At 52.8% G+C, this 19,304-nt stretch overlaps 2 protein-coding genes across 2 annotated transcripts; both read right to left on the minus strand.

Annotated features, from left to right (window-relative positions):
• Window positions 1–1,115: 1,115 nt before the first annotated feature.
• Window positions 1,116–13,136, minus strand: NCLIV_013450 (conserved hypothetical protein; the record flags this gene model as incomplete). The annotated part of the gene is made up of 20 exons (XM_003881536.1): window positions 1,116–1,202; window positions 1,543–1,765; window positions 2,854–2,890; window positions 3,273–3,420; window positions 3,705–3,788; window positions 4,144–4,224; window positions 5,087–5,146; window positions 5,500–5,607; window positions 5,839–5,866; window positions 7,188–7,294; window positions 8,066–8,200; window positions 8,438–8,515; window positions 9,261–9,353; window positions 9,928–9,998; window positions 10,395–10,539; window positions 10,974–11,081; window positions 11,316–11,477; window positions 11,978–12,215; window positions 12,819–12,849; window positions 13,115–13,136. 20 exons carry the CDS (start codon window positions 13,134–13,136, stop codon window positions 1,116–1,118), a joined length of 2,046 nt encoding a protein of 681 aa, XP_003881585.1.
• Window positions 13,137–16,850: 3,714 nt separating this feature from the next.
• Window positions 16,851–18,125, minus strand: NCLIV_013460 (hypothetical protein; the record flags this gene model as incomplete). Its single annotated transcript, XM_003881537.1, has 1 exon — window positions 16,851–18,125. One exon carries the CDS (start codon window positions 18,123–18,125, stop codon window positions 16,851–16,853), a length of 1,275 nt encoding a protein of 424 aa, XP_003881586.1.
• Window positions 18,126–19,304: the final 1,179 nt, after the last annotated feature.

A 19,304-nucleotide genomic window follows, 5' to 3' on the forward strand; every position in this document is an offset into this window, starting at 1 on the left:
CCTCCAAAACGGTCATTTCATGACTGTCGAGTTTGGCAGGGACTCTGTAGACTCCCGCGCCGGGAAAGGTAGTTTGAGAGCTGGGGCCTGCCGCGTGGGGCGGGGAGGCGCGAGAGCGGCTGCCGTGAGGGGGCACTTTAGAGGGAATCACGGAGCACTGCTCTCGTCTGTGAGACTGGCGGTGCAGACGTTACTCTGGACTACTGAATCACTCTACTGATAGATCGGCAGTGATGCTGAGGGCGCATGTTATCGAGCCTCCTACGTTTCTAAGCGCGCGGGTCGGAATGAGACACGGAATGTGTCTTATATCCCTGTGTCTGCTGCCGGAACCCTGAACGCTAGGAAAGGTTTCGTGAGTCGGCGTCTGCCGTGACACGCCACCGTTTCATTTTAGGCTCTTGTAAAGGCGACAGGGCTCATGAGCTCCAAGCTCGATGCACTGCCCACCGTTTCCTTTGTACAGCGTCACGCATCGTCCGCACATAGTTTGCCGTCGATTACGACTGTGCAGGAGCCAAGGTTAACTTTCAGGTTCACAGTGTGCGTTATCACTTTCCGGCATTCGTGCCACATGTCTTCCGCAATCCTTGGTGATTTTAGTAGAACCGATCCGAGAAGATCCATGTGGACCCTTGGTGCTCCTATGGGAATCTCCGGCTTCACGTGAAGCCACCGATTCTTCTTGAGGACGCTGCCGATATGTGACATCGGCCTGGAGTCCGCTCAAGTTTTGTACGCGGGGAGTTCCAAACGAAGTACACCGATGATGGCTGTGTTAGCGATTGCGAGTTGCGGGTCTATTTTGTTCCGGCCGAGTCCACAATGGGCACGACAATGATCCATTGTGTCATTTGCTTTCGCGAGACCGCACGCCTTTCTGCGTTCCTCACTGATTTTTTCTGAGACAGTGTGAACCTAATCCATACAACACTGATGATTAGGGATGACGTGGGAGCTGAGCTGCCGGTGTTTAGCTGCAGTCACATGCTCCACTTGCCATGAGCTCAGGAAGAACGAATTCTGCTCACTTCATACTGCAGCATATCCCTGCCAGAGTGGCGGGAGTCAAAAGGAAACTTCTTGCACTGAACGACGGTGCGCACGCGGGAGGCTCAGCCGAACGCATCCTTTGACCACATCGGTGCCAGGCGGCTGTCCGTAAGAAGAAGGCGCTCGAGTTCATTGAGTTTCGTAATCGCCTGCAGCCGGAAACAACACATGACACAGCGTATTGCTTAAGCAACTGACAAACGTCGACTGCTCAGGGTGCGCCACATCCGTCTGACAGCTGAGTTGTTAGCACTGGCTCCTGAGCTGGCTCCTGCAACTGTGTACGCCTCCTTTCTTTGGAGAAGTGATGCTTCAGCGGTTGCGCAGAATTTATGTGGAAGGAGTGCAGAGCAGCCCAATCTACATACTAAAGTAGTCCCACCGTAGGAGCGTTCCTTCCTCCTGACGCCTAGTTTACGCATGAAGAGCGGCGATCTCGGTGAGCGGAAAACTGGTGTTGTAAACGTTAATGTGTCACCATGCACATACCTGCGCTTCGTGGCGATGCAGCCGCTGCTCCAAAATTCGTATTTTGAACACGATTTCACTTTGCTGCTCCTCGATGCTGTTCCCCTCTTCTTCCTCTTTATTGACGTAGCTTATGTCTTGGCTGTTGTCCTTGAGCCGGCGTTGCTGGGCTTCCTGCAGCGCTCGACACGAGAAAACCTCCACAACAGGGGCTGCGCCAGGGCAGATATGAGATTGGACGGCGCTACGCCAAACCAAAAGGGCGGAAGCGGTACTGGCACAGTGTGTCTAGCCTTGCGTCTTGCTCGTCTCTGCACTAATCGACATTCAACGCAGGAATGTAAATAAATACCTTCAGGCGTCTTAGCTTTTCTTGCTGCTCCTGCAGTCGCTGCTGAGTTACTGCAGCCCGGTGCAGCATTCGTTTCTGGACACAAAGAAACGCGACAAGTGCCGTGGCACCCACAAACCGTTCGGCAAGGCCTGGTGTACTCAAATGTGTGTGAACACACTGAGAGTTCCACTCCTGATCCGTGCGGCAGTGCCGCTGTTTCCGACGAACCAAATCCAACAGGCAGAGTGGCGGCAGCTGCACGACAGAAAGTGAACCTAGCGTTCTGTCTTTGCCTGACCACGGCACGCTCTACTACCAGGAGGAGAAATCTGCAATTGCTGGAACTGTGTCGAGAACGACTGTTCCGGACTGTCGAAGCTGCAAGGCACTAACTCTCATATCATTTTTGCATCGTTTCGCTATCAACTCTGCAGAGGCCGCGTCAAGCGTGCGGCCTGTGAAAGGCAAGGAAACGCACAAACGCAGAAACGTGCCCAGCAAGGGGATGTGGACTGTGGTCCCAACGACATCGGGTGCAACACTTAACTTCAGGGATCTCTGTCGGTACATGGGATAAGTCTGTCTCATGTGTGCCTTCAAACGTTTGTTTCGTTTTTCATCTGCAACCCTTCTAATCTGCTGCTCATCTGCTGCGGTGTATGGTATTCATAATGGAGGAATGTGGACGAATACTGATGGACCAGGTCGGCTGACGAAGACCGTAAATAGTCGACTCCTGCCTGGCACACAAGATGACCAGCAGACACCTTTGTTTACCTTCGACACGGAGACAGGCATGCTGACATCTCTTGCGTAAATTCAATAGGGTTCCATCTCCTATCGGAAGGCTACGTGCTGTTTTCAGCTGCCTTCCTTCATGTCCCGTGGACTCATAAATGTCGCGTGCCGCGCCACCGACACGAATAAAAATAGCTTAGAAATGACGAGTCTGCCGAGGCACGTTTCCTTCATCTCCGGCAGCCGCGTAGCTCTCTTACCCCTGAATTCGATGAAGTATGGTGCGAGGATGTCGATCTGTAGATCGCAGCCCAAAAGACGACAAGCAACGACACACGTGGAGCCTATAAATACAGGTAAGTAAAGGCACGAACATATAGATGACGACGTGTAGATAACGTGTGTGTGTGCAGTCCAAATGGAGCATCTTGGCCTTCGTTTTCCAAACGTCAGGACAGGGATACCTCGTCATTTTCTTTCTTCTTTTGCTTCGTCTCGAGGGCTCGTCGCTCGTCACTGCGGTTCTTCAGCAGCTCTCGAGCGGCGTCGTAAACAGTCAATTGAAGCGTATGTTTCGTGTAAACAGGCGGCCCGGTAGTCTCCTCGCCATTCTGATTGTTCCTATCTGCTCGTGTATGTCCCTTTAACTCGCTGCCGTTCTCCCCTGAAATTCCATGACCTCCGTCAACAGACGATGTGCCGTTGGCAGCCCCGCTGCCGGGAGACATTGGACGAGATGCACTTGGCGATCCTTCCCTAAGACCCAGCAAGTGCTTTTCTTCCATCTCACGAGCCGCGGTAATTGCAGCCTCTTGCTGGCCTCTCCACTGAGCGCAATTTCGGACACAACGACCAAGACCCACGCAAGGCGAAAACAAGAGAATGTATGTCCACGCCACTGTGACAGGGCTCGGAACTTGGTAGCATAACTAAGTATTTCTTGTGGCAATCGTCGGCACTCGAGAATGCGGCTATGACGCATTCCTTTTCCTGTACGCCCCAGGCATATACGGGCTGGAGAGGTTGGGACGATGCTACCTCGCCGCCGCAGCTACCCACAGGTACAGCAGCGTACCGCCCCGTCGTACCGGAATCTGTGGCGATTACTTACTACGTGGATCTGGTACGCTTGGTCGACCACGAAATTCCTGAATCGCATGACCATCTCTTTTTGGCGCGTCAAGTACCGGTGAATCTGCACGGGGTCGTGACAGAGGCGAGACAGAGACACTCGCATTGCCAGAGGACTTTTTCTTGTGTCGTATAGCAGTGCGCAGGCAAGCTGAGGGGGTGCGACTTTATACAGCTTCCAAGCAAATTATCAACTGCGCCGTGAGACCGTCTCTTTCTCTCACCAAGATCTAAAACGAATGAAAAGGGTGGAACCTAGTCATGGAAGCACGAATTTCCTCCTAGGTTCATTGCTGTCGTATCGGCCGACGTTCGGGCTCACAGAGGGTCTCCAACTTCAGCGAGCAGTTCGCCTAGCCGAGATGCAACAGAAAAAACCCGTGAATTTCACGCATTTGACTGGTCAGACCGTGGCGTACCTCTTTCTGCGTGGGGAAACGGCGCTTGAAGGTTTGGATGAAAGCCATATACTCCTCATCGACCTCTAGCGTTGCTTGCTTCTGTTGGTGCCGGCGCGAAACACACATTTCTCTTGAATGACACACAGATAGTGCAGAGCTAATTCTCGGATACCCAGTAGCCCAACTGTTTATTCGGTTTCCAGTCGATCACGGCATGGCCAGCCAAGCCTTGCGTACAAATCGCAGGAGCGTAGTAGGACAAAGTGACCTTGCTCCATTGCGCTGCCAAGAAGTCAACAGTAAGGTGGCGAGTTGTCGACCAAACAGACGCACTGCGATTCTGCATGAGCGTACTCTCTTCAGCATCAGGACGGATTGGAGAATAGCACCTTCAGCATGGTGAAAGCTGACGCGCACGCGATCCTCCGCAAGCAAATAGACTATCTTGTACTCGTCTCCACTTGCTTCTTTCTGCACCGAAAAACTCAACAGATACAAACGTCTATTTTCTTCCTACAAGAACCGGTCTTCTGCCCGCCTGAGGTGATTCGTGTTTTCGCATGCAGCTGATAGCTCGGACGCAGTGGGTAACAGGGATGAACGTAACGCGCTCACCTAACGGAAAAGTTCATGTTGTAAATAAGCACACGAGTTGACGCGACCGACACCCCCGCTGAAGACCGTCTTCAACACCCGGCCTAAGTCCCAGGGATAAATAAGTAAATAAGGCTCCGTTCCTTCAGAAACTGCCTTCAACTCGACGTCTGCCCGTGCTGAAATGTGTGTACTGCTTGCCCCTTTGTATTCAGACTGAAGAAGTGATGACGTTTGTAAAGTGTCGGTTTCAGTCAGATCTGCCTTGAAGTTACTGCACTATACACTGGCATGATTTTTGCGGTCTCGAGCTTCTCCCCAGTCCAGCGCGTTGGAGCTGCGTGAGTGCTTGCTGAGAAATCCTCACATCTGGATCCCTAGCGAATTTCTCTGACATGCGGACGATCGGCATCAGCCCGGTTATCATCTGAGAAGGTACACGGAAACAACCGGATGTAAACATTTCAGTCCAGTCGGTCTTTAGGTTCTCCCGTCCGCTCCTCAAATGCATCACTGGGTGGCCAAGCAAGAGGAGAAAGCAAAGCATACCGCAATGCAACCTATGGGACTTACCCCGTCTCGCAAAACAAGACAGTGACCTATGAAGGGACCCGTTCGTTCAGGTTGTTATTCGTCGGCTCCGGTCAGGCTACACACCGCTGGCCAACGGGGAAGAACGAGGTCAGGTGCGGATTCCGTGTTTCTGAAAGCATCGATGACAGTCGTTGTATCCGGCGTCGCTGGTTATCTGCGACGGTCGCGGATTTGCCAAATGCTTACGCGAATTTTTTCGCGGGAGCCTTCCTCATCAGTTCCTAAAGTGATCGAATGGTACGTGCGACGATCTTCGCGACCTTCAAACTCTTCAAACATTTTGACTCCGATCACCTGAAATTGCCACACCGTTATGCAGCACCGTTCAGCGTCACCGAAGCCGTTGCGCGCATGCTTGGAAGAGAAGACGGATCGTGAGTGCGGCAGTCAAGAATTCGCTCAGTGTCTATGATTCCAAGACGGAAACAGGCCGCGAAGGATCGGCGACCCTGCTGCATCTGAAAATAACAAAGTCAAGTGGTGACGGAGTGCTTGGTACACCTCGGCCAGGCCGTATTAGCTTACCTCTACATGGCGAATCAGCCCATCGAGCCTGCGAGTAGCCAACATTCCGAACCTTGAGATGGCGCATTTTCAGGGCGGGGGCACAGAGAGTGTCGTCAGTCCTATCATGTACCTCGGTGTATGGCGGTCACGGGGCCCGTTCGAGCACCCGGAGCTCTACATTTATACTGCGTGTGTTGTTGTTGTCGGTATATATCGATTGTTACGAAGGCGCAGGAACACGATGACGTTGAGCCTTGAATCGACCAATCGGACAACGGGCAGGCTTTGCTGTGCCCGAGTTCGGAGGGAACTCAAGTGTAGCAAATATTGGGCAGCTCTCGACACGCGAAAACTCGTGTCAGTGTGTCGGTATCCTGTCCTCGGTCGTCCGTGGTCTCAGTGCGCCGATCGCAAAAGCTTCCATGGCATGCACGAGAGAGACGACGCTTGGACGCAGTGCAGTCTGAAGAAAAGAGCGATGATGTCGAACCTGGCGACCGCCTAGGGGCCAACAGTCCACCCGCGGACCGATGCATGCTACGTCCCACCAACGCCATACCTGGATTTATAGAAAATAAGTTCCCGCTTAACAGCCTCCTCCTACACATACGTAGAACAATACATGGATTGCTCAGAACAGCTGTGGAAAACCAGGAAACAGACAAGCATTTCATACCAAAGTGTGTTGTGTGTCAGAAGCGGCGATGGCCGAGGGAAACGCGGAAAACTGCAATGGAAACACCCGTGACTGTCTCGGGGCTTCTTACACAGAGCGCCCACCCCAATCGACTGCATCGCGCGATCCCCTTGGCCCCAAACTCCACGAGCAGGGGCGTCTCCTGAAAACGAGAGTTCCCCTGCACCAATGCAGGCGAGCTATTGTGGTTCGATCGTTTTGGTTGGCTCCTCTATATGAAGGACGTAACCCCAGCTTATCAGGAATGCAAGCGGAGATTACACAAGGAACAGAGAGAGGCGTACTTCTACCACTTCCTTCAGACAACTAGGCGTCCCTGGCAAGTACCGCTCGACAATCCTCCTTTCGTCAGGATACCTAACTCGTTCGTACATGCAGTCTCTGAGGCAACGACGCAGTCCAGCGAACAACTGACAAAACGCATGAAGGATGGGAAACCACCACAGGGCCCACTCCGAACCATGTGGACGTTACGGATCTTTGAATCGGAGATTGTTTCTATCCGCATTTCGAAGCTGCTTCTTTACGAAGCTACATACATTTCCGCCTCGTCAGCTGGCGTTAGCCATCTTTCCACGAAAGAAAACAATTCAAATGCAAGAATGCATTGACACTGCATTCCTGTCTTAACCGTAAGCATAGCAGAAGTGACTGTCTCGCTCTGGTTTACATGGTGAAGGTGTGGACACCGTAGAAGATGAGCTTGATGAAAACTTCCTCGCGGCAACAATGGGAGAAGCCCAAGTCTTCGACAGGATACGCGTATCGCTGGATGTACTTATAAACCGACAGTGGATCTGTTTCCATCGTAAAATGTGGACACGCACCGTCGAGCGCTAAGTCGGTTTACCTTCTCTGTTTGAACGTTTCCCATATTTGATAAGGCAGTGTTCTCTGGCAATCCTTGAAAAGAGTGACTCGCATGACCAGTCCGTCGGGCTGAAACAGTGGCAGGTGAGAGCAGACTCGACTTGGTGGCACGATTTCCAGCGTCGGGAGAACTCTCACGATTCGTGCTGTACAGTTCGTCTTTTGGAGACAGACGACTCCGCAGAATCCTCTGTAATCGCCACGTTATTATATATATATACATATATACTAGTCTTCCGTTTCTTAGGGGGATGCGAGCTAACGTCAAAGCGGCACAACTGCAATACGCCATCGTTGAGAAGAAGCCTGCCTCGGGCCCAACCCATTGCTGGAATCATAGATTGGGCCATCGAGGACCGTTCTGCTTGAATACGTAGATAGAGCTTTTGGGAGCCTACACCGGGGGGTTCCCGCGAACAATTGACACACTACGGCGAAAGTTACTCGTGTCGTGCGCTTCCTCTCCAGGCGTAGAGACGCCTGAGGACCCTTTGTGTTCGACTGTTCCAGCGCCGTAGGATTTCTTTGCACTCCAGGCGTCGCAAGAGAGCCATCAGGAGGGATTTTCGAAAAGGACTGAGAGCTGGCAGTCGATCGGTTTAGACAAAATAAAACGGCGATTTTCGGACGCAGGCTGACGGCACTGGTAACTATGTAATTTAGGCAGTTACGACTAACCTGAGAATACAAGGCAAAGTATTCCACCTTGCTTTTTTTGTAGAAAACGGTCTTGGTTAGTCCGAAATACCGCTTGAGGATGTCATCGCGCGACAAGGTGAATCGACCCGCCCAACTCAATGGAGCTTGCAGGGCCTGCACACATGATGCTGCACAACGCTAGAGTTTTCTTAGTCCACACAGCGTATACACATTGCAGCCACGTTCTCCACGAGAAATGGCTGTGTAGTTCCACAACTGAGCCGCACTGTATGCACTTTCCAATCGAAGAAGTTACAGAGATAGCAGGCCTCAGCTGCCGAAGAAAGCCGCTGTCGCTTTCAATCTTCTGTGTGGTGCTCCGCGACCGCTAGTCTCGCATCTGACGCTTACTGGCGCCTTGAGTGGTCGCGTTTGATAAGCAATCGAAAGCTTCGACAACTCAGAGCACTCCTCATCTTCGTCCAGCGGCTGCAGAGAGAGAAGGCTCCACGAGTTAACACTTTTTTCTGTCCTGTTGATGTGGCGTTGCGTCTGAGAGGACTGAAGGGCCGGTATTCTTATTATCGACTTGAGCGTGGTAACGCTGTGTCTGTGCTGGGCGAAAAAACGTGTTTGTCGACACCAATGAAGCCGCGGCCAACAAGACGGTGAACATGTGGAAGTCACGTAACTGATGCACCCCCACCAGGAAAGCGAAACCGCTTCATGGGCAACCGATTCTCGCAAGACCCGATCGGTTACTGCTCCCCCTCAACTGGACCATGTGCCGCGCCACGAAAATGGATGACGGAACGTGCTGGAGTGTGAGCCTGCGGAGGCGACGGCCGCCGAAGTCACAGTGACGGGTGCTATAGGCACGTATTTTCGGTAATCATCCCTTAATGCTTAGGTGGAACATTCGAGTATTATGACGAGTAATTCTTTGTCCCACCACCTTGCAAGACGCTCGCGAAAAGCCTATCGGAAAAAGGCAGGGGATGTGGCGAGGGGCGGAGTCGGATTTACAATTTTATCTTGAGAGGAAAACAACTGTACGACAGAGGTGAATGTACAACTCGTATCTGCATTCGCCTTGTACGTGCGTTTACATGTCGGGAACCTGCGCACCGGGCGGGCTTTTCATGTACTGTACGAGAGAGCTATTCATGCGGTATGCAATTATTTTGCCGCGTGAAAATTTCGTTTGGCTGCAATGGGAAGATCGGTACCATACCCTCGATTTCTTCAGAAGAATGTACTCGAAGAACCGCGTATTGTACAAATCCCATGTCAACTGGCGGACCGGCACCCGGCTGACCATATTGACCTGCATGAAGATTGACAAATGTCACTTTAACTATTCGGCCTGCTCGATGCTGTGAGATCCGGGCCCCGCGATCAGCCTTCTTTTCAGTGGAAAGAAGTCTTCCGTATTTCTTCCACTCTGGCATCACGATGGCCAAGCCGAAGTGACGAAATCGATGTGCAGTCGCCATGTAGAGGGAGTCCGTTACGGGTGGCGCCGTGTGCTAAAGTCTTGGATACGTCCAAAAACGTGCGAGGCGCCGTTGTGTTCTGCAGACCTCCCTGCCTCGTCTTTCAACCCGTCCGTTTCGCATATCGCTGCGTATCCCTCCAACTGTGACGTCTTCCTACATCCCTGTTGCACGGCAAACTTCACTCGTCACTTTTTGTGATGGTAATTACACAGGCATCTGTTTCGGTTGCTCTGAGTTTGGCGGCTCTTTCGCTTCAGACGGCCACGCAACAATCAAACATGCATACGCTAGTGACTGCGGAACTTTCCACGTGGCCAAACAACATCAAACAACATAATAGAAGTGCCCAGTACCACTGAACGATGACGCAAATGCAGCCCCTCTGCCACCACGTATACTTACCCAGAAGTTCTCATTATTCCAGGCAAAGTGGACAGCTACGTACGGCGCCTCGGACAAGGCATATTCCCGACCTAATACACAAATCAGCGGAACTCTGCATCGACGTGCCCGGGCTGTGAGTCGAAAGGCAATGGCCAGACACACTCGCGAAGATTCGCATTTGACGCGAAAGGACGCCGCGGCCTGCTTTCCTATATCACAAGTGGGGAACAACCACTGGCAACATCTCTCTGCCGACCGCAGGCCCCATGCGCGTTATCTAAGGCCATCGCCTTTTCCCTTTGTCTCTTAGACAGCTTTTCAGTCACGACGAAAACCCGATAGTGCGTGTTTTTGATATATGCATGAGAGCTGAAACTGCTTCCCCTGGGAGCCTTTGCGCCACAACAATACCCATTGGCATGGAGTGGAGGGTTTGACGATCAATAGAGCTTGGGGGATAAAACACAAGCACACTCTTTTCGCACCTGTAGTAGGCTCAAGAAACACATCGTTTTCAACTCCTCGCTTGCCTTTCTTGACAAGCACCCAACAGTGAACGCGCCGGCCTTCAAACGGGTCTTCTCCGCAAAGCGGATCGTCACTCTCTGTGAAAATTTGCTCGTTCTCTGCCTGCAGCCGTGCGCGAAAGGGATACACGGCGTCATAAGCCACGTCGAGCGTTCAGTGCGATTTCCAGGGAGGAACAGGGTATCCTTTGGGGGCATTTTTCATTGTGCGACAAGAGTCGACTCAAGATGCACACGAACAGACGACCAACACCGCAGGCATATATTGCTGTGTCGATTTGCGGCACGGGCACGCATTTCCGGTTACTGGAGCGAACATCCTGACGCGACGTTCAACTGAATACGCTATACGTAGTCGGTAAGAGACCCCGCAGTACCGATGATTTCGGTTGTTCTCTGACTGCACACTTGACAGCAAAATCACCGTTGAGGATCTGTGAGGGATGCACCGACGACAGGTGAGTGACGATATGAGCTGTGGAAATCGCTTCCACACCCAGCTGTCACCAAAGCTAGCGGGAACCGTGAAATCCCCACCTTCTTTGCAGCTTCGCGTTCATTCTTCTCGTCTTCGAGCATTTTGAGGAAGGCCGACTCCGGAGGTAGGCGCCTCGGAATGACAAAGTCAAGTCCCTCATCATTGTCCTGCCATCACAGGTAATCCGTCATGTGAGTACGAAGATCCGTCATCGTTTTCGGCGTGTAATTGCGTGTTTGGCAAGACGAAATACCACATGAATGCTCGTGATTGCATGCAATCGAACGAGCGCACGTAAACCATAGCCTAGTGTCTGGCGACACTTCGACACAGCTTTGTAAGTGCAAGTTCGAAGCTAAACGGCCGACGCTTCCACGTTTCGTTCCTCGCGGTTCACTCACGTGCGTGGGAACTACTCGCATCTCTTCGGCAGGAGGGATATCACCTTCTGGAGAGGCGTCCATGGGAGCATTGTCGGGCTGTGGCAACTCTGGATCGACACATGGTTTCACATCTTCTTCCGCTTTCATTTCTTGCCGCAGAAATGGCGGCAGCTCATTTGCCTGTGAAAAGATTTAAACACCCCGTTGCTCAACTGCAGCGCAATGTTTGCTCCGCGTTAGTTTGCTTTGTTTCGGGGAACCCCCGGGAAAGGCCCGTCTCAAACGTAATTTCTCAAAATGGATCGGGCTTCTCTGTTTAGGCTTCGTGATTTATTTCCGTGCTGGAGAAGCCTGCCAAAGGCTCTGGCGACAGCTCACGGTTGTCTGAGACTGAACACATGTCGCTGTCGTGATTGATAGAACGCCGAGGTTTTTTTCACATCGACGCACCGATTCTCATAAAGGGAGGCTTTCAGACACAGAGCGGTTCCCGTGTCAGCTTAACCACATGGATGCATGTGAACCCTCTGCTTCGTTGTTCTAGTGTACGGAGACTCGTGACCAGGGCGTGTTGTGCCTGCTTTACTTGACGGTGAACGACCCAGGACAAAAGATGGTGTGCGTAGCTTTCCGTGCCATGCAGGATAGAATTATGATGAAACGTTCCTGCCACAGCTCACTTGATTCACCCGCGTGATAAATTCAGGCGCACAACCGGAGACGCAGTAGGCGTCGTAGCCTTGCCCAATGAGGACTGAGCAAAGCAAGACCGCGAAGTCGAAGCTGTCGCCTTTGCGCCAGGAGATTACAGATGCCGGCGAAGGCAGAACAGGTGGGTATTCGTTCGGCGGTTCTAGCTCTTCATAGCACAAGAAGTCCGCAAAGAACGCCGCGCAATCGCGATAGTCATAGCACTCCCTGCGTCGAAATCAACATCACAAGGCCTAGGGGCGGCAGTCTCAAAGTGGATCACCTGAGAAGAGAGCTCCATGGCAGTAAAAATAAAACCCCAGGGAGGCTGACGGGGCTGACGAACCGTTGTCCGCCTTACTTGAAGGGAAGTTTTGTAGGCCGTATTGTAGTAGATACGAACTTCGGAACACCGAACTCGTTTGGAGGAGCCAGGAAGAGGAACTTTGGGCCGTGTATGGTTCTAAACTGCGGGATACATTGCCGATCAAGACAGTCAGGTCGGAAGCGCAATGCGTTTCGCATCAGGGTTCTGGAACGTTTCTCAGTTTCTACCGTGTGTGCCTCTTCTCCAAACTCTCCCGCGCCCTTCGCTTCACCCCTCAGCGTGCACAGATCTCGGAGACAACGGCGCGGGTCCATACAAGACGAAGGGGATAATGCAGTTCTCTGCTTGGGTATTCACCCCCTCTAGAAAACGTCTGGAAGGTTTGAATGTAGGGTCGAGGGATTTTAACACTTGACTCTCGCCGCACATTTGGTGGGTTCTGAGTCTTCTGCAAAGTACTCGGCAAGATGATATGTTTGGCCTGATGTAGTAACCTGCATTACCTAGGCCACCTTTTGTGAGATGTAAACGTCACTGAAATTGAAAGAAAACATTTATGCTCGGGAAGAGCCTGGCCAATGACCAGGGAAAGGACACCACAAGCAAAAACTCGAACATGCCAAGGCAGAGCACTGGATTCGATACCCAGGGGCCTGCGCCCAATAAGAATCATAATATACGTCACCAGGCGTGCAATAACATTCAGAGAGCGAAACAGAAGGTAGCTTCCCTCTGACACATTAACTAAGACGGGATTCATAGGTGGAAGGAGTCGTACGAATATGCACCTTGCCAGTACCTGGACCTCGAATCGCTTGCATTGCTCGAGCATCACAAGCTCGCCAACAGTATTTGTTCGGTAGCGGAGGGGAACGTCAGGGTTGCTTTGTGCGAACTGCATCCGTAGATAGAGAAAAGAGAAGAGGAAGGTTCACGGGATTTAGATTGACACAAAGGATCTCCGGCGTGCTCAGACACAATAGTGTTTGGGCTGCCACGGTCCCATTTTTTTTTCTGAGTTCGCTCAGTGAACTACTGCATTGATACTTTAGCAAAAGCGATGATGACCAGCCTGGATGACCCTTGAAACCTAAGAAACGATACTCAAGTAACTTCACACGTAGAAACCAAGATCAAACGAGACCACGAGCCTTCGTAATCTTCGGAGTCGCAATGTGTTTCCCCGTACGCTCGCCCACTCACGAGCTTGTGACATCGGTTTATTCTCTGACGTAGACTGTGGATAGAGTCGTTATCCGGCAGAGATCATCCGGAACCAAACAGAAGCCGAACTTGTCCTGAGTAGCTGATCGCGATAATGCGGCCCGTGTGCGACGTTCCTAGTTCTGAGTAGATCGGTCCTAGTGACTAACACCTAAAGCATCGCTCAACTTAATCGTTGAGGCGATGCAATATTCCCGTTTATCCGTGAGGACCCCTACAGGGACGTGCAGTACAGATGCAGCAAAGGGGAGCGGCAATACTTTTCGTGTCTCCAGGACCTCCGGCACTATTGCTGTCATCGCTACTTCCTGTTTGGGAGTGAACAATATATGTATGCCAAGCTCACTTGCTGGCATCGTTGCATCTTTCGGCTCCACAGGAAGGAATCCTGATCTCTCAATTCCTCCTCAATTGACTGTTTGCGATCGGTGTCGGTTAGCGTAGGGTCTAGGTCTACCTTTCTCCTGTTAGCGGCACGCTCGGTTGGTAGGATCCCTTCCATCGCGGCGGGTTCTTCATTGATTTTTAAAATACAAAATACTGATCCTGTTTGATTCCACCACCCTCAGGTCAGCCGGACTGTGGGGAAGCGAGTCGCATCCAGCTAGATTTAAGAGGAACTAATATATGACGAATCGCTGTTTTCTGAAGGACGTACCACTTCGGGGCACACCAAACAACTCTTCAAATACTCATTCCTTCTGCGTTTCTGCAAGTACCTTGCGCGGTGTTTCGGTTTTCACTTATTTGGACAGTATGTATATACACATATGAATGCCTACACGATTTCCCGCACTGCTTGTCGAGGAGCCCGCCATCCCCTGTTCACACGGCCTAACGCGGCCTCTCTGCACCGGCAAAGTCCCCTCTAAGGAGCGTCTCTGGTAACCAAATTGTGGGAATGATAACGACACAGTAAAACACGAGTTTTGTCCGTGGCCCGCGAGGACGTTCCTGGGAAAATGTGGGCTAACGCGGCAGGAAGCGAACAGATGAGGAAGCTGACGGCGTAACGTTTGCCTAAAAAGAACTGGACAAATCGCCTGGCGACTTCATCAACTTCAGGATTATGTTCCTCTTTTTTCCGAATTTTCAGCGGAAGGTTCCGTTGGCGATGCGTCAGGGCGTTTCGACTTCCGCCCATGACGAAAGTAGGCTGGTCTCCTGCCAGTCTCCGCTGGACGGATGGTTCTAATCCCGACCTCTCTTGTTGAGTTGTTGTTTCCACAGGGTGTCACAGCGGCTTCTCCTCTTGACCACCTCGAACTAGCGAACATGCGGCACAAGTAGAGACTGTTCCAGCATTTATCACGTTTCGGGCCAGTAAAGCAGCGCGTTACGTGAGTGTGAGGCGAAGACACGTCGGACTATGGGGAAGGATTCCAGAGGGACGCGCCCGTCCCCGAGACAGGAGGCGCGGCACACCGGCGAGACAAGGGCATTTTGGTCAGCCGGGGAATGCGGTAAAACGGCTATGCAGATATGCACAGTTTACAAACGGCTGCCTGGTGGAGGACCCCTAATTGCCACTTATATTTGTGGGGCTGAAAAACAGCCACGGGATGCTGGGCATTCCATTGCATGCTGTCCATTGCAGTGAAACGGCCTCAGATGCACACTTGCGCGACTGTTCGCAAGGATCCCAGCTAGACGATCGCATGTCCTTCCTTTTTCCCTACTTTCGACTCCTGCGCTAGCCAAGGATGTGTTGCCCAATCGTGCCAGATTCAAGAGATAAAATTCTTGCCTTTGAGACACTTATGTCAGACGTCTTCCTGCGCCCGTTTCGTCGGTCGCCAAACTAAGAGGAACTCGCTGAGTTACAACGGCCCCCACGACCACCGGCTGACTTCCTGTAGGGTCCGGGCCAAAGCTTGAAACTGGAAACGTTTACTTGCGCATATGAAGCGCTGGCTATTTTGACAGTGTCGCCTTTTGAACAATCGAGGAAGGAGAAAGGAAAGGGCAACCTCTTTTTCTGTCATTATTCCGTACCGCGATCTGGGACGATTGCCTTCGTTAGTCCCCGGTGCTTAGCATACAGCGGTAGCAGATCTGCACAGGAAATCGAGTAAAATTTGCTTCCTCTGGAAATTTTAAAACATCACCTAATTGAGGCACTGCGACGAGCCTTGCAGTCCTGGGCGTATCTACGTAGGATTCACACCTGTTGTTCCTCGGCCATTTTGACTAGTTGCGCGTAGGAAAGAATGCAACCACTACCTCTGTTTCTGACACACTGGGCACGTCCTTCATTTACCACCTCTACTCAGAGAGAAAAATGGAACTATGAATTCCTCGCTGCCCCGCAACTTTCAGCTGGCCAGTATTTTGCTCCTCCCAGTGAGTCACCTATCGGGAGTCTACGCTCGACGCTATACGCCGTATATACGAATACGCCCGACAGACACTTGCATCCAGTTGAAATACCCTTCTATCCAAGCTGTCTGGAGAAAGACAAGAATTCTCGGACCTGAAATGTGCAGGTCCGAGAATTCTTGTCTTCCATCAGACATTCAGAAAATGTGGTGACATCAGGACCGGCAGGGCCGATTCCACGCGGCAAAAATGCGGGGCGCTTTTTGCTGTCACAACTGTGCTCGGATATCCCTGGAATACGCAACTTCCCACTTCACAGCTGATAACGGAAAATCTGCCACTTGACTCTCTTGGTCTCGAAAGCGCTCACTACAAACACCCGCGAAAATAAGAACTAACGTTTATCCGCCACTCTATCCATCTACATTTATATATATATATATATATATATATATATATAGGAGTACAAGTTCGTGTTTGTTCGACACTACGAACACGGGAGCTCTCTCATGCCGCGCGTTGGAGAAATGACGATCCGTCAGCTCCGTCCGTCTTGCTTAGTGTGGAAAAACGATTTTTTCTCCGAATTTGGCGCTGGCGGAGCGGTGCCTGTGACTTGGGAATCCACATCTTCCGCATGCAGCAAGGCACGCGTTAGTGAGGGTCCTCACCCGCACCACTGTGCTGGCCAAAGGTGTGAGGTTGCTGCCGTGAGAGCTCTGTCGAGAAGGCGGGATTACCCGACGGGGTTCTTTCCGAACTCCTGTTTTCCAGTTTCTTTCCCAAAGGTTGCTTTCCAGGACACCATATATATCCCCACCTTCGGATGTTTGGCTGTACTTGGGAGTTCGAAGCTGCTACAGAGGAGGGGGGGGGTGGTATTAATGCACGTGAGACAGCGAGACATCGAAATCGGGAGAAACACACGACACCTGCATGACACACACATACTCGGCATACCAGAACGGAGGAACCCTCCAGGAGAGTCGCCCTCAGAAGCCTAGTTCGAAGAGCGGAAACGAAGCCTTCAGTGGATTCTTCAGGAGATCTACCAGGAAACAGATGGCCCCTGAAAGGCCTTCAAAGAGGCTGAACGGGTTGTCCGGTACCCTGCTGTCGGCCTGCAGCTTTTCGTCGAACATCTTTAGAGCGAAATCCGCTGCGCGGTCTAGCCAGACAGGGTCGCGCGTCAGTTTGTACGCCATGAGCAGCCCATAGCCACTTCCGGAGATTCCATGACATATGCCAGGCCCCTTTTTCAGCAGGCCGTACTTCCACACGCAGCTCGCCGCGCGAAGAGCAGCTTTCTGGAACTCTCGATTGTTGAACACAATGCTGCCGAGACCGAAGGCGAAGACGGCGCCAGTCGCCCCGTGGCAGAAGTGGCACAAGTAGTCCCCTGTCTCGCCGACGACTGCCGGCCAGTTGTGGTTCTTCGACTCGAGAGTGAGCAGCCACTCTAGCGTCGACTTCACCAGGCGCATGGCGTGCGGATCGTTCCGCACGGAGTCGACCAGCATCAGAATGTACACGATCCCAAACAGCCCGTGAGCCGCGCCAATGTACTGCTTATCGTGCCAGCGGTACATGAGCGGACTGCCGCCAGTTTTGCGGCCAAAGGCCTCGCCAGACTCCAGTATCGCCATGGCGAGTTGAGTGACCGTCGTCTCGGAGACGGAGCCGGGGGCCAGGTGGTTCAGAAATAAGCAGCCGTAGAGATAGCCTGCTCGACCGTAGAGCCATTCATCCGAGTCAAGCTCTTTGATCGCGTACTCCGAGTACTGCTTGTAAGACTGCACTGCGTCGAGGTACGCAGCGGACTGGGAAGCGAGGTGGACGCCGGGTTGCCACGCCTGTAAAGCCAGGACCATGAAAACCCCCGCGGGGCCGCACAAAAGGCTCGGGCCGAGGGAGCGGTGCCTTTTCGCTTGCTCGACGATCGACTCGAGGACCGTCGGCCCGAGAAGCTTCTGAGCTGTATCTCGACTCGCCTGCTTCTGGTCGCCTGTTTGGAGCGTCGCGAGCTTCAGGAACGCATACGCAATGCCCGGAGCGCCCACGTACACCGTGGAGCTTCTCTTCGGATGAACCGTCCCGGCAGATCGTACGCAGCGTGCAGTTTCCTGGAGGCGGTCTTGGAGTTCCGATACACACTCGCGACTGAGAGACGACGTGCCAGGCATCAGATGCATCGGCTCGGACGAAACCGGCGCCTCCGCCGCCACATTGAGAAACGCACGGCCGTCGAGAGAACGAAGGCGCGGCATGTTGGACAAGAGAGAAAAGCCTGGTGAAACCACACACCCGGATCTGTGTACGGGGAACCTGCGAATTCCAAGAACGCTGCCTGTCGCGGCAGGGGGGGCTCTACTCTCGAGACGCGCCAAAAGTCCACCGGCAGAACGCAGCCGGGTTTTGGTGGTAGGGGAGAGATGGGGCGCCCGATTCCTTCGACACCGGAGGAGCAACGCGAAAGCCCCCGATAGCTGCGCGGGAGCGAAGACGGGAAAACGGAATGTGAACGGGAACGGGACGAACACACCACTGGCTGTTCCCGAATTTTGACAGAGTCCAGGACCCCTGGGCTGCGGTGAAGTGATGGGCGGGTGGCCAGAGCGCTGCAACGCGGAGTGCGAGAGACTAGGGAACTTTAAAACACCGGGAAAACGCCAGCGACGAACAACGGGCGCATGGACGGGATGCCACCGTGTGAAGTGTTTGAAAGGATCCTGCGTGTGTGTGTCCCTCAGAGTTCAGAAGAAACACCGCAAGGACTTGTCAAACAGCATACCGTCTGCATCACCCCGGAGAAGACTCAGGGGCCTCGAAACACGATCGGCTCGAGGGCTCTGTCCAGAAGCGCGCTTTCGCAGGAACAGACACGCCCCGTCCGGTTGGCGGAGAAGCGGCTCGGGCACTGCACACCGCCCGCCCACCTTTACGCCGAACAGGGAAGGAAAGTCGAAAAGAAGAGAAAAGACACCTGCTGAGTGTAAAAAGCCAGAGGTCTTGCTCCACGCCTTCCGGTGGGGTGTCTATACGCCCGAGCACGCCGGAGCATCAGGTGGGTCTGGCATTCGGCGCTCGACAAAAATCGCTCGTTTCGACGGCATCCTGTCAGAAACGGCCGGGGTTCGCCTGTGCACCAGCGAGAACGCGGAACGGCTCACACGATCACAGGTCGCCGCGGAGTTTTGCACCGCTTTTTCAGGCCCTGTCAATATGTCGAAAATGACAAGCATCCACACGTCCGCCTCCGGGAGGCGGGCATGCTAGCGCAAAATCACCGTCGACTCCGCTTGAGGGCGCAGCTGGGCGGATCGGGTCACCTCGCATCCCAGGAACACACAATCCGGTGCTGGCGCGTCGCTAACTGGACTCCACACAAGTAAGAACGGCTCAGAGAAACGGTTTTGAATGGGGAACCTCGACTCATTCCCCACGTA

Source organism: Neospora caninum, chromosome V (assembly GCF_000208865.1).
Source record: "Neospora caninum Liverpool complete genome, chromosome V".
Classification (NCBI taxonomy): Eukaryota; Apicomplexa; class Conoidasida; order Eucoccidiorida; family Sarcocystidae; genus Neospora; species Neospora caninum.